Below are 20,353 nucleotides of genomic sequence, written 5' to 3' on the forward strand. Positions count from 1 at the left end.
CACTGTGCACTGTCGTAACAATCTGTCACACAACTGAGAGGTCTCATTTGTGAATTGTTTCAACTGAAGTTAAGTAATGCAAGTAAAGGGCATTGATTGGATGGTTACTTGAGCACATGCAAAGAGACACTTACTGACACGGGAGTGGAAGGAGTCAGGAGATATATACTGGAAATGTTTCACTATGTGAATAAATCTATCCTGAGTAAAGACTGGTTTTGGAATCATCCTTCACTATTAACTTGTAGGTACTGTACTAACAATCTCTCATACAGTCAAGGAGTTCCACTAATCAGCGTTTACTGCACTGACAATCACTCACACAGTTGAGTGGTCCCATTAACCAGTGTGCGCTGTACTGACAATCTTTCACACAGGTGGGAGGTCCCACTAACCAATACACACTCAACAAGAATAACAAACTGCAATAATATAGAGACTTTTAAAGTAGAACAAAACACAGTGCTTCATTGAGGATTGGCCAGACAGAAAAACACACTATGCCAAAAGGAGTGATATTTGGAGCGGTGAGCAAAAATACAAAGAAGAACGTAAATTCATATAGTGCTTTTCACAATCTCAGGACATCCCAAACAGCTTTGCAGTCAATTAAATAATTGAAAATCTGGTCATTGCAGTAATGTAGGAAACATAGCAGCCAATTTGCACAAAGCCAAGTCCCACAGCAACAACAGCTTGCACTTATATCATGTTTTTAACATAGTAAAACATCTCAAGGCACTTTACAGGAGCATTATCAACTGAAGTATATGAGGATATTAGAACAGGTGACCAAAAGCTTGGTAAAATATTTTTTTTAAATGTCTTAAAGGAAGGAAGACAAGTAGAGAGAGGGAGAGGTTTATGGAGGAAATGCCAATGCTTAGGACATAGGTAGTTGAAGGCACAGCTATCACCGGTAATGTGCTTAAAATTGAGGATGGGCAAAAGGTCATAATTGGAGGAGCAAAGAGATCTCAGAGGGTTTTAGAACTGAACGAGATTATAGAGAAATTGAGTGTTGAAACCATGAAGGGCTTTGGAAACAAGGATGAGAAATTTAAAATCAAGGCTTTTCCAGACTAGAAGCCAAGAGGCCAAACAAGTTGGGGACAGCAGGGAGAATTCCCCTGCTCTTCTTCAAATTAATGTCATGTGATCTTTTATGTCCAGCTGAGAGGGGGATTCAGGTTTAACATCTCATCTGAAAGACAGCAGCTCAAACACTCAGCGCTGGAGCAGTGTCTTCCTAGATTCTGTGCTCAAGTCTCTAGATTATGAATCCACAATCTTGTGACTCGGAGGCATGGGTATTACCCACTGAGCAAAGACTACACACCAGCTTTGCTAAAGATATGAGTTTCAAAAATAGTCTTAATGGAGAGGTGAAGAGGTTTAGGAAGAGTATTCCAGACATCCAGACAGTTGAAGGCAAGGCTATCAATGGTGGTGCCAGAGTAGGGGAAATGTAGAGTTCTCAGAGGACTGTAGGGCTGAAAGAGTTACAGGGATAGGGAGGGACATGGCATGAAGGAATTGAAACAGAAGGATGAGAATTTAAAATCTGAAGTGTTTGATTTCCAAAAGCCAATGCAGATTTGCAAGCACTGGGGTGATAGGTAAGCAGCACTTGGTGGAGTACAAGATACATAATTTTGGAAGAGCTGCTGTTTGTGGAGGCTGGAGAAAGGGAGACCTGTCAGGAGTCCTTGGAATAGTCAATTCTGCAGGTGACAAAGACATAGTTGAGGGTTTCAGGAATAGATGATTGATGCGAGGTATTGTTTACATCAGTTTTAAAAGCGAGTTGGACAGACCTTGAGAAGGAAAATAATATACAACATCAATCAGCATGAGGGCCAGGAAAGGAAGTTGGGTGGTGAGAGCTAGGGAGAGATTTGGCTTAGAGGACAAAGAAAAGCAACAGAAGCAGCTGGACAGACAGCTCAGTTTAAGTGTTGAAGGATTTATGAACTTCTTGCACTTGTTACTGGAGATGAGAGTGGATGAGCAGAGCATTGGGGTTTAAGAAGTTTACATGGTGGAGAAAAGAAGCTGGGGTTATGTCTGCACCCCCAGATGTTCCTAGAATAGCAGACAATTTCTAGAAAGGACAGTGAAGTCCAATATTGCCTGATACAGGGATGAGACTTTAAGAGAGGATAGGAGGTGAATGAATTCAGAGGGGAGAGGGGGAGAGGAGCTGAGATGAAGATTGAAATCACTGAGCGTTGAAGAGCGTTGAAGGAGGAAGGAACAGCAGATATCCCTGTGAGAAACTTGGAGTGTGGCTAGGGGCTGGGGGTGCAATAGGATTTGAAGTGAAGTCCTATCCACCCATCCTTGTGGTAGACCCTGTTAACGTCTACCTCACAGTGGAGGGACAGATGTTGGAAAGATGAAACAAAGTGCATTGTGGCATGAACACGACACCTACAGGTACTTGGTATTATTGGCAGTTATAGTACAATGGCAGCACAATGTGGACTGCAGCAAGGGACAAAAGCAGGAAAACACTTTGTACCAGCCATCTACTGCAGCCACCAAGCTACCTAGACATCTTGGATCCTCCTCGCTTCTGGGATCATGCAGAAGTAGTCGAGAGAGGAGTACACGCCTTTACTCCACTATAATCAAATTCCTTAGTGTAGGTTTAGCTGTGAAGTGTGACCTGTAGGTATACAACCAAATTCTACGGCGATGTGAAGCGGGCAAAATGACAGGTGCAGTCATACTGGAAGTTGTAGTCCTCAACATTTGTAGGCAGTCATTACGTGATGGCTAGGTGTACTTGGAAGCAGCATCAGCATCAGGCAGCATAGCTGCCCTATTTAGGGAAGCATAACTGGCTGGTTTTCACTGGAGGGGCTGATAAAAGAGGCCTAAACAAAGCCTGCTTTTTACATTACTGCTCATCATAATGCAGCTGGGAGCGACTCAATTCAGCAGCAAGAAACTACAGAAGAAAGGAAAGACAAATACAAAGTCACCAACCATGACAGTGGTTTGTTGGAATGTCCGCACCCTACTTGACTGTCAAAACAGCAGTAGATCTGAACTTCATTCAGCTCTAGTAACCCAGAAACTTAGCCGGAATGCCATAGGCATAGCTGCCCTTAGTGAGACAAGACTAGCAGGAGGAACATGCTAGCTTGAAGAAAAAGGAGTAGCATACACTTTCTTTTTGAGTGATCTATCTTCTACAGAACATAGAGAGGTAGGGGTTGGTTTTGCCATCAGGAAAGAAATTACAAAGGATCTGGAAACCCCTCCCAAAGGCATCAATTAATGTCTGATGAGCCTACACCTTCCCCTGCAACAACATGGGAGACATGTAATATTCATAAGTGCATATGCCCAGACAATGATGAACAGTGATGATGTAAAGGAAAGGTTCTATGATGATCTGGACCATCTCCTACGATTAATCCTCAAAGATGACAAAATTGTCCTTTTGGGTGATCTCAATGCCAGGGTTGGACATGACCACATCAGATGGGCAGGAATCATTGGTCAGCATAGAGTTAGAAAGGAAAACTCTATGGAACCCTCCTACATTTGGTGTTGTCAAGCATGTCATGTTCCATTCAAAAGGAAAATACATTACAACCTGTCAACATCCACGATCTAAGTATTGGCATCTCCTCAACTTTGTGCTTTTCAGACAGAAGAAAAAGGCTGACATCAAGATAGCTTGTGCCATGTCAGGACAAACCACAACTGATCCACATCAAGCTGAGTCTAAAGATCCAGTCCAAACTTTGTAAATCAACTTGCCAGCATAATCAAAGTTAGATGTCAAATTCCTCAAGAACCCTAGTATTACCACAGATCTTGCTACACAACTTGACACCGCAGTTTGATCGTCCTTCCCCCAAGTGACATAGAAGATTAATAGAAATAGCTCTGTGATCAGATCTTCAAGACTTCAGTAGATATCCTTGGATTCTGCAAACATAAGCACCAAGACTGATTTGATGAGAATGATGAAAAATCTCTCATCTTCTCAAACAGAAACAGCTCACAAATGCAAGTAGCCTCATAGTCAACAACATAGAATCAAACCAATGCTTAAAAAATGCTAAATACAAGCTCCAGTGTGCTTTAAGAGAAATGTAGAATGAATAGTGGAACACAAAAGCTGATGAGCTGCAACATCCAGCTGGGATGCATGATCGTGTTTTTACAATCTGCCATAAACTTTGCATGGCCCACCCACCACAATCTTTGCTCCCACCCTAACAGCTGATGGAAATGAACTAATCACTGATAAGACAGATGTAATGGAAAGATGGAGTGAACACTTCGCTGAGCTCCTCAACAGAGACTCTCACATCCCAACAGACTCTCTACACCAAACTGAGCGTTTGCCTGAGAAAGAAAGCCTGAATCTTCCTCTTTCCACAGCGGAGGTGAAAAAGACAATCAAATCAACCAAACAAGGCAAAATCCCTTGCCCGGACGTATTCCAGCAGAGATTTGAAAGTGTAATAGTACATAGCTTGTTAACAAGATTACAGCTGTCTTCAAGTGTATCAATTTCTGGAAATGGAAAGGATCCAAATATGTATGCAACAACTATCGAGGATTAAAGCTTCTCTCAATCGCAGGAAGTTTCCAATTAAAATGTCTATGAGACAGCCTTGTAGGTGACGTCCTCCCTGAATCAGTGTCATTTTAGGCTAACTGGGGAATAGCCGAAAAGCAAGACAACCATAAGAAAGGTGCAGAGAGCAACATCAGGGTCTGTATATGATGTTCATAGACCTAATTAAAGTTTTTGATAGTGTGAGCCAACCTGCTCTACAGCACTCCGATGTCCAAACATTTGTCAAAATCCTGCGCCTACTGCATGTTCATATTTATGTATGTGGTGAGGTGTCTGATGCCTTTGTGGTAACCAACGGAGTAAAGCAAGGATACATCATGGCTCCCCAACTCTTCAATTCCTTCTTTGCTGCAATGCTTAAGGAAGCCACCAAAAACATGCCTGAAAGCATCAATATTAAGTTCTGTTCAGGGAAGCTCTTCAATCTCCCAAGATTGCATGCCTCCACCAAAGTCACAGAGGCAGCAATCAGAGAGCATCTCTATGCAGATGACTGTGGCCTAGCTGCCCACAAACGGTAAACAAATTGTCGAGGGCTGCCAAAAGTTTTGGTCTTCAAATCAGTGTCTCCAAGACCAAGGTTATGTTTCAGCCAGCAACAGACACACCCTATGAAGCACCAGACATCACCTTTGATGGCATCAGTCTCAAGATTGTAGAAAAATTCTCATACCTTGATAGTGTGCTCTCTGGGGATGTCACTATTGATGACGATATCAGTGCATGCATCCAGAAAGTAAGTTTTACCTATGGTTAACTCCGTGATCATGTCTGGAAGCAGCATGGCATTAAGCTGAAGATTAAAATTAAACTCTACCAAGCCATTGTCCTCACCACCCTGCAGTATGGTGCAGAATCCTCGGTTTACTGTAGGCACTACATCAAAGGTCTGGAACATTTCCACCATAGACAACTGAGGTCCACCTTGAAAATTCGATGGCAGGACAAAATCACAAGCAATGAAGCCCTTCATTGTGCTGGGCTCAACAGCTTGGAGAACACCCTCCACAAAATTCAACTTAGATGGGCAAGCCAGGTCTCTCATAAGGCTAACTAAAGAATCCCTAAGCAGATCTTCACTGGGGGACTGTCTCAGGGCAAACAACATCAAAGTGGTCAGGACAAACAATACAAAGACACCCTCAAAAATGGCCTTACAAATTTCTGCCTTGCAGACCACCTCTCCTGGGAAAGCACTGCAGCCAAACAGCCCATGTGGAGATAAGCACTAAAATTTGGTTCAGCAAGCTTCAAGGACCATCTACACTAAACCTGCAACATCCAACCTGCACAAAGGTAGTGCAGCTGCAGAAGCTCCCCCAAGCACCAATAACAACACCATGAACTGTCAGTTCTGAGGACATCATGCCAATCTTGCATCGGGCTCTGCAGTTGTGAACGAATCCACAGAAGACAGCAAAGCCACTTATGTGTACGTACTCGAATAAGGAGGTGCCTACCACCATTGGTTTGGGGGTGAGGTACATAATAGTCAGCAAAGATTTTAAAGATAAAGTGGGAGGAGGCATTCAAAGAAGAAGAAAGTGTCAGAATAGCGGGAGAAGGCAAGGTGTAATTTGGTGAAAAGCATCACACTATCACAACAGTGGTTTGGCCACTGCAGAGAGTAAAGAATCGAGGTAGATAAAAAGGTATTAGGAAGGGACAAATACGGATCACCACCCATGAACCAAACTGCAGTTAAAGCCGCATTGTAAATGTAATTGTCCACAATAAGTCAGGGATGGCAAGGGTTATGTTTAGAACTGTATGGACACGCTGTAGAGAAAGGCAGAGAGGGTCAATGATTGATCCACTGGTAGAATCAAAGAAAGCAATGGTGTGTGGGGTGCAGCGGACATGCTGGGCGGGGAAGTCACCAAGAGAGGAAGATACAACAATTAATGTTGCTACTTACAAAGAGGCAGCAACGCATGCCTCGTTGAGCCCTTCAGGTAATGCTGAGACCCATGGAGGATAGCTGTGGGCTTATCCAGAAGGTTTACAAGCCAGGGATAGTGATGGGGAGCAGGAAGGCATTGAAGGAGTAATGGATTGAGTAGATATTGGGACACTCTGGTTGATGTATGGCTACAACACTGGCATCTACCTGACAATGTGGAAAAGTGGTCAGGTATACCCAGTCCATAAAAAGCAGGACAAATCAAATCAGGCCATTTACTGCTCTTTCAGTCTATTCTTAGTCATAAGCAAAGTGATGGAAGGTGTCATTGACAGTGGTAGTAAGTGACTCTTAATCAGCAATAACCTGCTCCCAATGCTCAGTTTGGGTTCCACCAGAACCATTTAGCTGACCGCATTCTAGCCTTGGTCCAAACATGGACAAAAGCGCTGAATTCCAGAGAGAGGTGAGAGCTATTGCCCTTGACATCAAGGCAGCATTTGACCGAGTGTGGCATCAAGCAAAATTAAAGTAAATTCAAATTAGGGGAAAATTCTCCACTGGCTGGAGTCATACCTACCACAAAGGAAGATGGTTGTGGTTGATGAAGGCTAATCAGCTCAGTCCCACAACATTGCTGCATGAGTTCCTCAGGATTATGTCCTAGGCCTAACCATCTTCATCAATTACCTTCCCTCCAGCATAAGGTCAAAAGTGGGGATGCTAGCTGATTACACAGTGTTCAGTACCATTCGCAACTCCTCAGAGACTGAAGCAGTCTACACCCACATGCAGCAAGACCTGGACAACATTCAGGTGTAGGCTGATAAGTGGCAATTAACATTTGCACCACACAAATGCCAGGTAATGACCATTTGAAAAAGAGAGAATCTAACCAACTCACTTAGCAAGTTTATTTCCTTCAAGTGCCCATCCAATTTCCTTTTGAAATTGTTGATTGTTCCCATTTCCACCACCCCCATGGACAGCAAGTTCCAGGTCATCGTCGCTCACTGCATTAGAAAGTTTTTCCTCACATTCCTCCTGCATCTCTTGCCCAGAATCTATGTCTCCTAGTCCTTATAGCTTCAGCTAATGGGAACAGTTTTTCCGTGTCTACCCTATCGATGTCTGTCATAATCTTGCACACCTCTATCAAATTGGCCACTTTTTGTGCTGTAAATGGCTCTTTGACCACTGAACAGAAACTTGACTGAACCAGCCATATAAATACTGCGGCAACAATAACAGTTCAGGGTAATTCTGCAGCAAGTAACTCATCTCCTTGCTCTCCAAAGCCACCATCTGCAAAGCACAAGACTGGAGTGTGATGGAATATTCTCCACTCTCCTGAATGAGTACAGCTCCAATAACAATCAAGAAGCTCAACACCATTCAAGATGAAGCAGCCCACTTGATTGGCACCCCAGCCACCACCTGAAACATTCACTCCCTCCACCACCAATATGTGGTGGCAGCAGTATGTACCATCAAGAAGAAGCATTGCAGCAACTTATGAAGGCACCGTCAGCAGCACTTTCCAAATCCACAACCTCCAACACCTAGAAGAACAAGGGAAGCAGATGCATGGGAACACCACAACCTTCAAGTTCCCCTTTAAGCTCCCTGGGAGAGGTGATGGCGTAGTGGTAGTGGACTAGTAATCCAGAGACCCAGGGTAATGCTCTGGGACCCAGGTTAAAATCCCATCACAGCAGATGGTGGAATTTTAAATCAATAAAAAAATCTGGAATTAAAAGTCATGGAACCATTGTCGATTGTTGCAAAAACCCATCTGGTTCACTAATGTCCTTTAGGGAAGGGAATCTGTCCTACCTGTCTTACCTGGTCTGGCCTACACATGACTCCAGACCCACACCTCTGAAATGGTCCAGCAAGGCACTCAGTTGTAACAAACCACTACAAAGTCACAAAAAAGGAATGAAATCGGGTGGACCAAGGCACCAGAAATGATAATGGCAATCTCAACCCTGTCAGCCCTGCAAAGTCCTCCTTACTAACATCTGGGGGCCTAGTGTCAAAATTGGGAGAGCTGTCTCAAAGACTAGTCAAGCAACAGCCTGACATAGTCATCCTCACAGATTCATACCTTACAGATAATGTCCCAGACACCACCATCACCATCATTGTCCGACCAGGACATGCCCAGCAGAGGTGGTGTCACAGTGGTATACAGTAAGGAATCCGGACCCCATGAAGTCTCATAGCATCAGGTCAAACATGGGCAAGAAAACCTCTTGCTGATTACCACATTATGCTGTCCCTCAGCTGATGAATCAGTGGTCCTCCATATTGACCACCACTTGGAGAAAGCACTGAGGGTGGCAAGGGTACAGAATGTACTCTGGGTGGGGGACTTCAACGTCCATCACCAAAAGTGGCTCAGTAGCACCACTACTGACCAAGCTGCCTGAGTCATAAGTGACATAGCTGCTAGACTGGGTCTGCAGCAGGTGGTGAGGGAACCAATAAGAGGGAAAAACATACTTGACCTCATCTTCACCACCCTGCCTGCCGCAGATGCATCTGTCCATGATGGTATTGGTAAGAGTGACCATTGCTCAGTCATTGTGGAGACGAAGTCCCACCTTCACATTGAGGATACCCTTCATCGTGTTGTGTGGCACTACCACCATGCTAAATGGGATAGATTTCAAACAGATTTAGCAACTTAAGACTGGGCATCCATGAGGCACTGTGGGCCATCAGCAGCAGCAGAATTGTACTCGAACACAATCTGTAACCTCATGGCCCAGCATATCCCCCCATTCTACCATTAGCATCAAGCCAGGGAATCAACCCTGGTTCAATGATGAGTGCAGGAGGGCATGTCAGGAGCAGCACCAGGCATACCTAAAATTGAGGTGTCAACCGAGTGAAGCTATAACACAGAACTACTTGCATGCCAAACAGCACAAGCAGCAAGTGATAGACAGGGCTAAGTGATCTCACAACCAACGGATCAGATCTAAGCGCTGCAGTCCTGCCACATCCAATTGAGAATGGTGGTGGACAATTAAACTCACTGGTGGAGGAGGCTCCACAAATATCCTCATCCTCAATGATGGAGGAGCCCAGCACAAAAGACAGGCTGAAGCAATTGCAACAATCTTCAGCCAGAAGTGCCAAGTGGATGAACCATCTCGGCCTCCTTCTGAGGTCCCCAGCATCACAGATGCCAGCCTTCAGCCAATTCAGGTCACTCCATGTGATATCAAGAAATGGTTGAAGGTGCTGTATACTGCAAAGGCTATGGGCCCTGACAATATTTCAGCAATTGTACTGAAGGCTTGTGCTCCAGAACTTGCCACACTCCAAGCCAAGCTGTTCCAGTACAGCTACAAGACTGGCATCTACCCGGCTATATGGAAAATTGCCCAGGTATGTCCTGTACACAAAAATCTAACCCAGCCAATTACTGCCTCATCAGTCTACTCTTGATCATCAGTAAAGAAATGGAAGGGGTCATCAACAGTACTATCAAGTAGCACTTGCTCAACAATAACCTGCTCACTGACGCCCAGTTTAGGTTCCGCCAGGTTCACTCAACTCCTGACCTCATTACAGTCTTGATTGAAACATGGACAAAAGAGTTGAACTCCTGAGGTGAGGCAAGAGTGATTGCCCTTGACATCAAGGCAGCATTTGACCGAGTGTGGCATCAAGGAGCCCAAGCAAAACCGGAGTCAATGGGAATCAGGAGGAAAACTCTCCGCTGGTTGGAGTCATACCTAGCACAAAGGAAGATGGTTGTGGTTTTTGGAAGTCAGTCATCTCCACTCCAGGACTTCATTGCAGGAGTTCCTCAGGGTAGTGTCCTCGGCCCAACCATCTTCAGCTGCTTCATCAATGACCTTCTTTCTATCATAAGGTCAGAAGTGGGGATGTTCGCTGATGATTGCACAATGGTCTGTACCACTCGCAACTCCTCAGATACCAAAGCAGTCCATGTCCAAATGCACAATATCCAGACTTGGGCTGACAAGTGGCGAATAACATTCACGCCACACAAGTCAAGCAATGACCATCTCCAACAAGAGGGAATCCAACCACCGCTGCTTGATGTTCAATGGCATTGCCATCACTAAATCCCCCTACAATCAACATCCTGGGGGTTACCATTGACTAGAAACTGAAATGGACTAGCCACATAAATACTGTGGCTACAACAGCAGGTCAGAGGCTAGGAATCATGCGATGAGTAACTCACCTCCTGACTCCCCAAAGCCTGTCCACCATCTAGAAGGCACAAGTCATGAACGTGATGGAATACTCCCCATTTGTCTGGATGAGTGCAGCTCCCACAACATTCATGAATCTTGACACCATCCAGGGTAAAGCAGCCTGCTTGATTGACACCACATTCACAAACATTCGCTCCCTCCACCAGCGATGCACAGTAGCAGCAGTGTGTACCATCTACAAGATGCACTGAAGGAATTCACTAATGCTCCTTCGACAGCACGTTCCAAATCCACAACCACTACCATCTAGAAGGACAAGGGCAGCAGGTAGCTGAGAACACCACCACCTGGAAGTTCCCCTGCAAGTCACTCGCCATCCTGACTTGGAAATATATCACCATTCCTTCACTGTCGCTGGGTAAAAATCCTGGAACACCCTTCCTACAGCACTGTGGGTGTACCTACACCACATGGACTGCAGCGGTTCAACCACCAACTGCTCAAGGGCAACTAGGGATGGGCAATAAATGCTGGTCCAGCCAGCGAAGCCCACATCCCATGAACAAATTTTTAAAAACCATCCTGACTAGGAACTATATTGCTGTTGCTTCACTGTTGTTGGGTCAAAATCCTGCAGCTCTTCACTATTAACACTGTGGGTACACTACATGAACTCCAGTGGTTCAAGAAGGTGGCTTGCCACCCCTTCTCAAGGGCAGTTCGGGATGGTCAATAAAAACTAATCTTGACAGTGACGCTCACATCTCATGGATGAATTAAAAAAAATGTCACCAAAGGCAGCATGCGGATGAGATAAAGGACATCCTCCAGAGGTAATGGTGCAAGTGCTGGGCATTATCTCACATGACCTTATTGTACTGATGAGGGTTAGTATTAAGTTTCTTGTTCAATTAGTACTTACGTTTTTTAACAACACGGTTTAGTATATTCCTCAGTTCAGATGCTGTGATCTGCATGTCCTGTGATGAACAAAATAGAACACTTACATTTTGTTACAGACTTGCCCCAGAGTTTGCCTTTCCTCCATATTAACACACCAGCATTTGTTGTTGCTCTGACACACAAACAACTGTCCCTTAGGCCTGTCATAGTAATGAAAAACATCCATTTGACAGTTTTTTGCTGCACCTGGTGAAAATATTACAATCAGTGTCAGCAACTGATGTTAGGATGCTATTCCTGCACCCCCTTTAAAATTATGCCATTTAGTTTATACTGGCATTCCACCTTATTTGTATCAAACGTATCACTTCACATTTCTGTGTGAAATTTCATCTAGCATGTCTCTGCTCATTTCACCTGTCTATATCCTCCTGAGCTTTGTCACTATTTACACCAATTTTGAGTTTTGTGTCATTTGGAAAGTTAGAAATTATGTCCTGCAAACCCAAGTTCAGGACACTAGTATATATATAAAAGAGGAGTGTTCCTAATACTAAGCCCTGAGGGACATCACTGGATATTTCCCTCCAGTTTGAAAAACAAACTTTCACCACTATCCTCTGCTTTCTGTCTCTTAGCCATTTTTTTATTCATGCTGCCTATGGTATTCTATTTTGCTATTAAGTCTTTTGTGCAGTACATTATCAAACAGCTTTTGAAATTGCATATTCACTACTTCAACTACACTACTTTCATCAGCCCCCTCTGTTACTGCAAGATAGAATTCAATCAAGTTAGTTAAACATGATTTGCCTTAAACAGATCTGTGCTAGCTGTTATTTATAAATTTATATTTTGCCAAGCGATAGTTAATTTTGTTTTGAAAATTTTGGCTTTAAATTTTTCCCACCACAGGTGTGAGACTGACTCGTCTGTACTTGTCAAGTTTATCCCCCTCCCCTTTTCTGATTCAAGGGTGTAACATTTGCAATCCCCCCCAGTCCCATAGCACCCACACCCATTTTGGGATTCAATTTTTGATATGAGGTAATAGAAATACATAATAATTCCTCTTAATGTACAGCCCAAATTCTCCAAGCAGTGTCAGAACCACTTCATCCAACATTGATCAGATTGAAAACTAACCACTTACCTGGATACATTTAAAAAGACCAGATTTCTGATCCACAATGCAGAAGAACTCCCTCAGCACAGAAATCGCATTGAGCAGTGAAGAGAATCAGCACAGAAGCTGGTGTAAGGTAATTTTAAATGTCCAGTGTGATTGTTATTGAATGGGTATGGTGCATCGGTGAATGTGTGAGTAGATGAATGAGTGGATAGTATGGTAAAGTGGCTAGGTGGGTGAGGTAAGTGGGTAGGTAGGTGAGGTAGTGGGTAAGCAGGGTTGTAGAATGGCAAGTGGGTAGGGTAGTAGGGTGGCAAGTGGTAGGGTGGTAGATGAGTGGGGTGGTAGGTGAGTAGGGTGTCAAGTGAGTGAAGTGGTAGGTGGGTAGGGCGGAAGGTTGGTGGAGTTGAAGGGTGGCAGGTGGCTGAGGTGGTAGTTGGATAGGGTGATGGGAAGGCAGGTGATTAAGCTGGCTGATGGTTAAAGTGGTAGGTAGGTAGGTGGCAGGTGGGTAGGGATGAGTGGGTAGGTGGGTCAGGGGTTAGATCAGATTGTGAGGGGTTGCCAGTTGGGGGGGCTAGTCAGGTCTGCTCACGGGTCATAGAGTCATAGAGGTCTACAGCAGAGGAAAAGGCCCTTTGGCCCATCGAGTCAGTGCCAGTCAACGAAATACCTAACTATTTTAATCCCATTTTCCAGCACTAGGCCCATGACCTTGTATGCCATGGCATCACAAGTTCACATCCAAATACTTCTTAAATGTTATGAGGGTTTCTGCCTCTACCGCCCTTTCAGGCAGTGAGTTCCAGATTCCCACCACCCTCTGGGTGAAAAAATTCTTCCTAACATCCCCTCTAAACCTCCTGCCCCTTACCTTAAATCTATGCCCCCTGGTTATTGATCCCACCAGCAAGGGAAAAAGTTTCTTCCTGTCTACCTTATCTATGCCCCTCATAATTTTATACACCTCAATCATGTCCCCCCTCAATCTCCTGTGTTCCAAGGAAAATAACCCCAGTCTATTCAATCTCTCCTCATAACTAAAACTCTCCGGTCAAGGCAACATCTTGATAAATCTCCTCTGCACTCTCTCTAGTGCAATCACATCCTTCCTATAATGTGGATTCCAGAACTGCAAGCAATACTCTAGCTGTGGCCTAACCAGCATTTTATACAGTTCTAGCTTAACCTCCCTGCCCTTGTACTCCATGCCTTGGCTAATAAAGGCAAGTTTCCCATATGCCTTCTCAACCACCTTATCTACCTGTCCTGCTAACTTAAGGGACCGGTGGACATGCACACCAAGGTCCCTCTGATCCTCGATACTTCCCAGGGTCCTACCATTCATCATGTATTCCTGTGCCTTGTTCGTCCTGCCCAAGTGCATCATCTCACACTTCTCCGGATTAAATTCCATTTGCCACTGATTAGCCCATCTGACCAGCCCGTCTATATCCTCCTGTAATCTAAGGCTATCCTCCTCACTATTTACCACCCCACCAATTTTCGTGTCATCTGCGAACTTACTGATCAACCCTCCTACATTCAAGTCTAAATTGTTTAAAAAAACCACAAACAGCAAGGGACCCAATAGCTAACCTTGTGGAACCCCACTGGACACAGGCATCCAGTCACAAAAACACCCCTCGACCATCACCCTCTGCTTCCTGCCACACAGCCAATTCTGGATCCAATTTACCAAATTGCCTTGGATACCATGGGCTCTTACCTTCGTTATCAGTCTCCCATGTGGGACCTTATCAAAAGCCTTGCTGAAGTCCAAGTAAACTACGTCAAATGCATTGCCCTCATCTACACACCTGGTAACCTCTTTGAAAAACTCAATCAAATTGGTCAGTCATGACAAAACCATGTTGACTGTCCTTGATTAATCCCTGCCTCTCCATGTGTAGATTAATTCGGTCCCTCAGAATTGCTTCCAATAGTTTACCCACCACTGAGGTTAGACTGACTGGCCTGTAGTTCCCTGGTTTATCCCTTCCTCCCTTCTTGAGTAACGGTACCACATTGACTGTCCTCACGGCCAGAGAGGTATTGAAAATTATTGCCATCGCCCCTGCTATCTCCTCCCTTGCCTCACTCAACAGCCTGGGATACATTTCATCCAGGCCTGGAGATTTATCTACTTTTAAACCTGCCAGACCACTCAAAACCTCCTCCCTTTCTATGCTAATTTCTTTAATTATATCACAGTCTTTCTGCCTGATTTCCATTCCCACTTCGTCCCTCTCACTTGTGAACACCAACACAAAGTCTTCTTTTAGAACCCTACTTACATCTTCGGGCTTCACATACAAATTATCACCTTGATCCTTAATGGGCCCTACTCTTTTCCTAGTTATCCTCTTTCCCTTAAATTACTTGTAAAATAACTTTGGATTTTCCTTTATTTTACCTGCCAATGTTTTTTCATGCCCCTTTTTTGCTCTCCTAATTTCCTTTTTAAGTACCCCCCTGCACATCTTATACTCCTCTAGGGCTTTTGCTGTTTTGAGCCCTCGGTATCTGCCATAAGCCTCCTTTTTTCTCTTTATCCAACCCTGTATATCCCTCAACATCCAGGGTTCCCTGGATTTGTTAGTCCCTCCCTTTATCTTTACTGGAATATGTTAGCCCTGTACTCTCCCTATTTCCTTCTTGAATGAGTCCCTCTGCTCTGACGCAGATTTACCTAAAAGTAGCTGCTCCCAGTTCACTCTGGGCAAATCATATCTGATCTTATTAAAATAGGCCTTCCCCCAGTTTAGAACTCTGATTTCTGGCTCATCTTTGTCCTTTTCCATAACAACCTTGAATCTAAAGGAGTTATGTTCACTATCTGCAAAATGCTCCACACTGATATCTCTACCACTTGCCTGGTTTCAATCCCTAAAATTAAGTCTCTTGTAGGACCTTCTACGTACCGGCTTAAAAAGCTCTCCTGGATGCATTTTAAGAATTCTGCTCCCTCTAAACCTATCACACTATGATTAACCCAGTTAATGTTGGGGAAGTTGAAATCCCCTCCTATTACTGCCGTATTATTTTTACACTTCTCTGAAATTTGCCTACATATCTGCTCTTCTATTTTTCTCTGACTGTTTGGGGGCTTATAGTACACTCCCAGTAATGTGATTGCTCCTTTTTTGATTTTCAGTTCTACCCATATGGCTTCATTTGAGGAGCCTTCTAAGATGTCATCCCTCCTTACTGCTATGATTGACTCCTTGATCAATATTGCGATACCCCCTCCTCTTTTGTCTGGGACTAGTCAAGTCAGGTCAAGTTGGGGGAGAATCGGGTTCAGGGGAGGTAGTTGGGGGGGGGGGCAAAGTCAGTATGAGTGATTGGAGTGGGTCAGTTGTGCAGTTACACAGGAGTTAGACTAAGATTCTTCTATCTAACATTTCCTGGTAACTACGTCAGAAGGTGAGTATATTAGAACTGTCTGAAGTCTCAGACTCCAGTTCAGTCGGAAGCTTTTATTGTAGGGTCCTGGGGAGCAGGGGCATTGCCCATCGAAAGTTCAGACTTCCTGAGCAATTCCCATGGAGGTAACACGTTGAGACTTCCACAGGGTCCCGATGCATATAGGTCCGGTCTCCGACGACCTGGAGGCTGGAAGGTCTGGGCCAATATTTCCAAACTCCCAACTTCACTGGGAAGGAATTGTTAATAAGAATCAGTAACACTTACATCTCCTGCAATCTGTTCAAATATACGGCGGAACTGCATGTCCTCCTCACTCTCCTCCCTGGTTGTTGTTGATGAAGGCTGACCATGGAAAGAAATTAAATCAAAGATTATATGGTTGCTGATGTGTCAAGAATGGGTCTCTTAGTATCTCAGAAAAGACATTTGTGCCAAAAGCCAATTGAGGTAAGTCTAAAAAGTTAAAGCCACATCAAAACCAACCTTTGACAGCAACTAGCATAAGCATTGATTCTATTTTTGTGGCAAGCCTGCAGTGTGGCCTGTCAACAGGCCTCTGATGGCTGGTTCTTCTAAAAGACTTCTGATGTTCAGCTTTGGAAAATATTGATGGTCAACATACCAACAGGGTTCTTAGCCCCACAAAAGGCCACTGACAATTCTATCCAATAGTTCTTGTATAGCGTCAGCATTAAGCAGTCAGAAGCACATTTATAATCTGACGTAAAACATCCCTTGCAGTGTTAGGCTAATTCAGTTAACATTCCAAACCAACCAAAACTCATGTTTACTTCAGCTGCTCAAATAATTCTTTTCAGCCTCAAATCACTATTCGTCCTCACACTGACAGTTTTCTTTCCTCAAAGTTAAAGTATAAACAAGTATAATGCTTATTTCCCAAGATGCACAAACAGGACTGTCCTAGCTGCACTGCCTGAATGGCCTAATTTATTCATTGCAGTTCGCCTCCTAGCCACGGCAGAAAATGAATATGGTGTTTCTATTCACATCTGACTCTGGTAAATCCAAAAGCAAGGATTGAAGGACACAGGATCACTTCTAAATAGAGAAAATCTCCATAAAGATCCCCTTTGACAAGCTGGCCTCACAATCAGGACACTTTATAAAGAGAGACTCTGGCAAAAGACGCTGGAATGTTTTAATTTAACTGCATATGCTGTTGAATGTGACTGTCTCTCTCACTAGGAGTCGGGCACTGATAGTTAGACTGTCTCTCCCTCTCTAGGAGTCTGGTCCTATTGGTGAGACTGTCTCTCTCTAGGAGTCTGGACCTGTTGGTGAGATTAATTTATTTTAGCCCTTCTTTCTTCCCATATCCCAGGTACCTTCTAGTTTTCCTCCAGTGGTTCACTTCCAGTTGTATTAGGAAATCACTATATTCAGTCAGGCCAGATTTCTATCCTCACAGGAAGCTCAGACACATGCTATTACCCTGGCACTCTTGAACTCTGTCATACTCTGACCCTTTTCCATTCAGATGCATCAGGATTTTAAGTGTCAACATCTGTCTGCCATTTAAGGTCCTTTCTGGATGGGAAAGAGCAGTGCAGAGCACATTTCACTCATTTCAGGCTATCACAGTCCAAGCCATGCTAATACATGGAAAAACCTTGGTCTTTTTCTGGTCTTCTGCTTTTTTCTCCTTTTCCATCTCCGAGTCTACAGTGTCCTTAGTTCTATCAGAAACAAAGATGATTGGCTAGAGGAAAGAGGGAGTGGTTAGAAATGATGAAATAGAGATTGAGTGCTGGAGATGCAGTATGGGTTTGACAGGTGCCTTGAAGGTACAGTTACTCAAGTTCCATTCAGTTGGCTTCATGAAATAAGGCATACAGAGCAGTGAAATTCCATCTTTGATCAACCTGCGTTCAGCTGGCTGGTCTCAGCCAGGCTGCACTACAGTTCACCGTCATTGGGTTGGGGAGGGGGGGGGGGGCGAATATTGTCCCCACACTCACCGTCTAAATTCACTTTGGCACGGTAGTGGAAGATATCTGATAACAGCAGGACCTGAACCACAGAAAAGAGAGAGAAGCACAGATGGAAAGAGAAGTGGCAGGAAAAATGAAGTGAAAATAAGGTACATTTATTCATTTAATTTATAGATTACAACATTTCAATTCAGGCACAGCTTTCTTTGGAGGTGGGGGAAGGGTTGGACACTTTAAAAGTATTTGTAGAGCTTTTCGCTCCTTCCACTTCCCTACATTCAACTACAATAGCATGTCTAGAACTGTGCACACATTGCTCAGAATCAAGAGCCCTAGATCCATTACAAAGCTGCTTTGGAGAGACCGACACTTGACAAAAAAGTAGGGATGCAGTTGTTACATGAGGAGGAAGGTATTATAGATGAAGTTTTTTAAGGAGGTGCATGTAATGAAGCAAAGGCATTCACAAGCCTGCACAAGTTGTGAGCAGGGAATCAGCCATTAATTGAAATATGTTGATATTAGCTCCCTAGCAGCAGTGTGAAATTGTAAAACTACTCCTCAATAGTTTTTCCTCTGCTTTCATAGTCATGTCCACACTACTCCAGGTCTTCATCCTTGGTCCCCTCCCATTCATCGCTGATATGTTATCCCTTGTTGATATTATCTGGAGGTGGGGGGAATCAGATTCCATGTGCAGGCCAAAAACACCTAGCTCTGCCCCTCCACCTCCTACATTGATCCCAAGACTGTCATTCACTCTTGAACCACTGGTCCAGCCTGGTTAAGCCAAGATTTCCTTCAGCCTGGTGTCAGTATAATTAAAGCCACCCCTTTGGCTCTCACACGGCACTTGCCTCTGGTTCCAACTCTCTCAACATCTCTGCTCTACCCCCTAAAGCTAAATCCGCAGGTTTTTAATTCCAGATGGGGCTACCCTCCCTTATCAAGAAATACTCCTCCCTCCAATTTCTACACCATTTCCATCAATACCAAAATCTTAGCTTGTATTTGTATTACCTTGTGACTCGATCTCAAAGCTAGGCCAAAATGTTTCAGACCACATCCTCAATCTCAAACGGACCCAGTCTCCTATCAGCCTTGATCTTGGAAAGCTCCATTGGCTCTGTGTGCTCCAACTAATTGATTTTGAGACCTGCCTCACACCACCCTACCTCAGTGATGACTTTCATTCCTCCAATGGCAGTTTCCTATCCAGTTCCCTCCATTCCACCTTCAGTGGCCAGTCTTACAGACACACTGGAATTCCTTCCCTCAGTCCCTCCACCTTTAACCTTCCCCGCCCATTTTCAACAACCTCTTGTGGATCCTTAAGTCTGTTTTCAATTCTCTGCCTCTTATTTGTTAACCATTATTTCCATCCAGTTTGTCAAGCATTTTGATATGTCTTGCTGTATGTGAGGAATACTATAGGAACAGGAACTTGTGTTATAAGGAATGATTCCATTGTCAAAGTAATGTTATAAATAGGGAAATTATTATAATATAGTTTTATAATGAGGGCGATATTATAATGGAGTGTTGCTTAAAGGGGTCTGTTATGAAAGACGCATTATTAGGAAGGGGCAGGAAGGGGTCTCTTATAAAGGGGGTATTATAAGAAAAGGGCCTGTTATAAAAAGGGTATTATTAGGAAGGGCTTATTATAATGGAGGGAATTATCAGGTAGATGTCTACAATAAAGAGGGTATTATCAGGTAGGTGCCTATTATAAAGGGACAGTTACGAGGAAGGGATGTGTTACAAAGGGAACAAAATAAGCATCTTGATTTAACATATAAACTGGAGAATAAATGATCCTTCAAGAAAACATCTGTAAAATCCAGATATTTGACATAAAATTTCAAGAAAGAAAAATACATAATTATACCCTAAGAGGTGGTCCTGACCAACAACAACCAACTGGAGCATTAAAGAATAACAATCCAAACCTGGAATGAAACCTGTCCAAAACTAGTTTCAAACCAGGCTGAAACTAACACTTGGCACATTTTCCCCCACTCTCTCCTGATTTGATTCTGAATTATAAGTTTGTGATTTGAGCTTTATCACTGGGAGGGAAAAGGATTTAAATTGTCTGATTGTCATAAATAAATGCAAAGTATGATACATATGCTGTAAAGGCCATAAAGATCTGTTTGATTGAATTATCTGCAGACAATACCTGTCCAAGATCTGACAAGAAACACAGCTTGTTAG

General features: G+C 43.8%; 1 protein-coding gene across 13 annotated transcripts in view; it reads right to left on the reverse strand.

Moving 5' to 3' along the window:
* The window catches only part of capn3a (calpain 3a, (p94)), a 164,704-nt gene that overhangs the window by 22,005 nt on the left and 122,346 nt on the right, over positions 1–20,353 (reverse strand). For 9 of the 13 annotated variants that reach the window (XR_005946270.1, XR_005946269.1, XM_041214322.1 and 6 more), the window contains 3 exons: positions 17,812–17,901; positions 16,446–16,523; positions 11,640–11,697 (listed from right to left, as the gene is read on the reverse strand). Coding sequence is in view for 11 of the 13 variants with exons in the window: in XM_041214322.1 (XP_041070256.1) it covers positions 11,640–11,697; positions 16,446–16,523; positions 17,812–17,901 (226 nt within the window). In the remaining 2 variants the exon portion in view is untranslated. The remainder of the gene's footprint in view (positions 1–11,639; positions 11,698–16,445; positions 16,524–17,811; positions 17,902–20,353) is intronic. The other 4 variants (XM_041214319.1, XM_041214320.1, XM_041214323.1 and 1 more) reach the window with 1 other exon arrangement.

Source organism: Carcharodon carcharias, chromosome 20, assembly GCF_017639515.1.
Source record: "Carcharodon carcharias isolate sCarCar2 chromosome 20, sCarCar2.pri, whole genome shotgun sequence".
Classification (NCBI taxonomy): Eukaryota; Metazoa; Chordata; class Chondrichthyes; order Lamniformes; family Lamnidae; genus Carcharodon; species Carcharodon carcharias.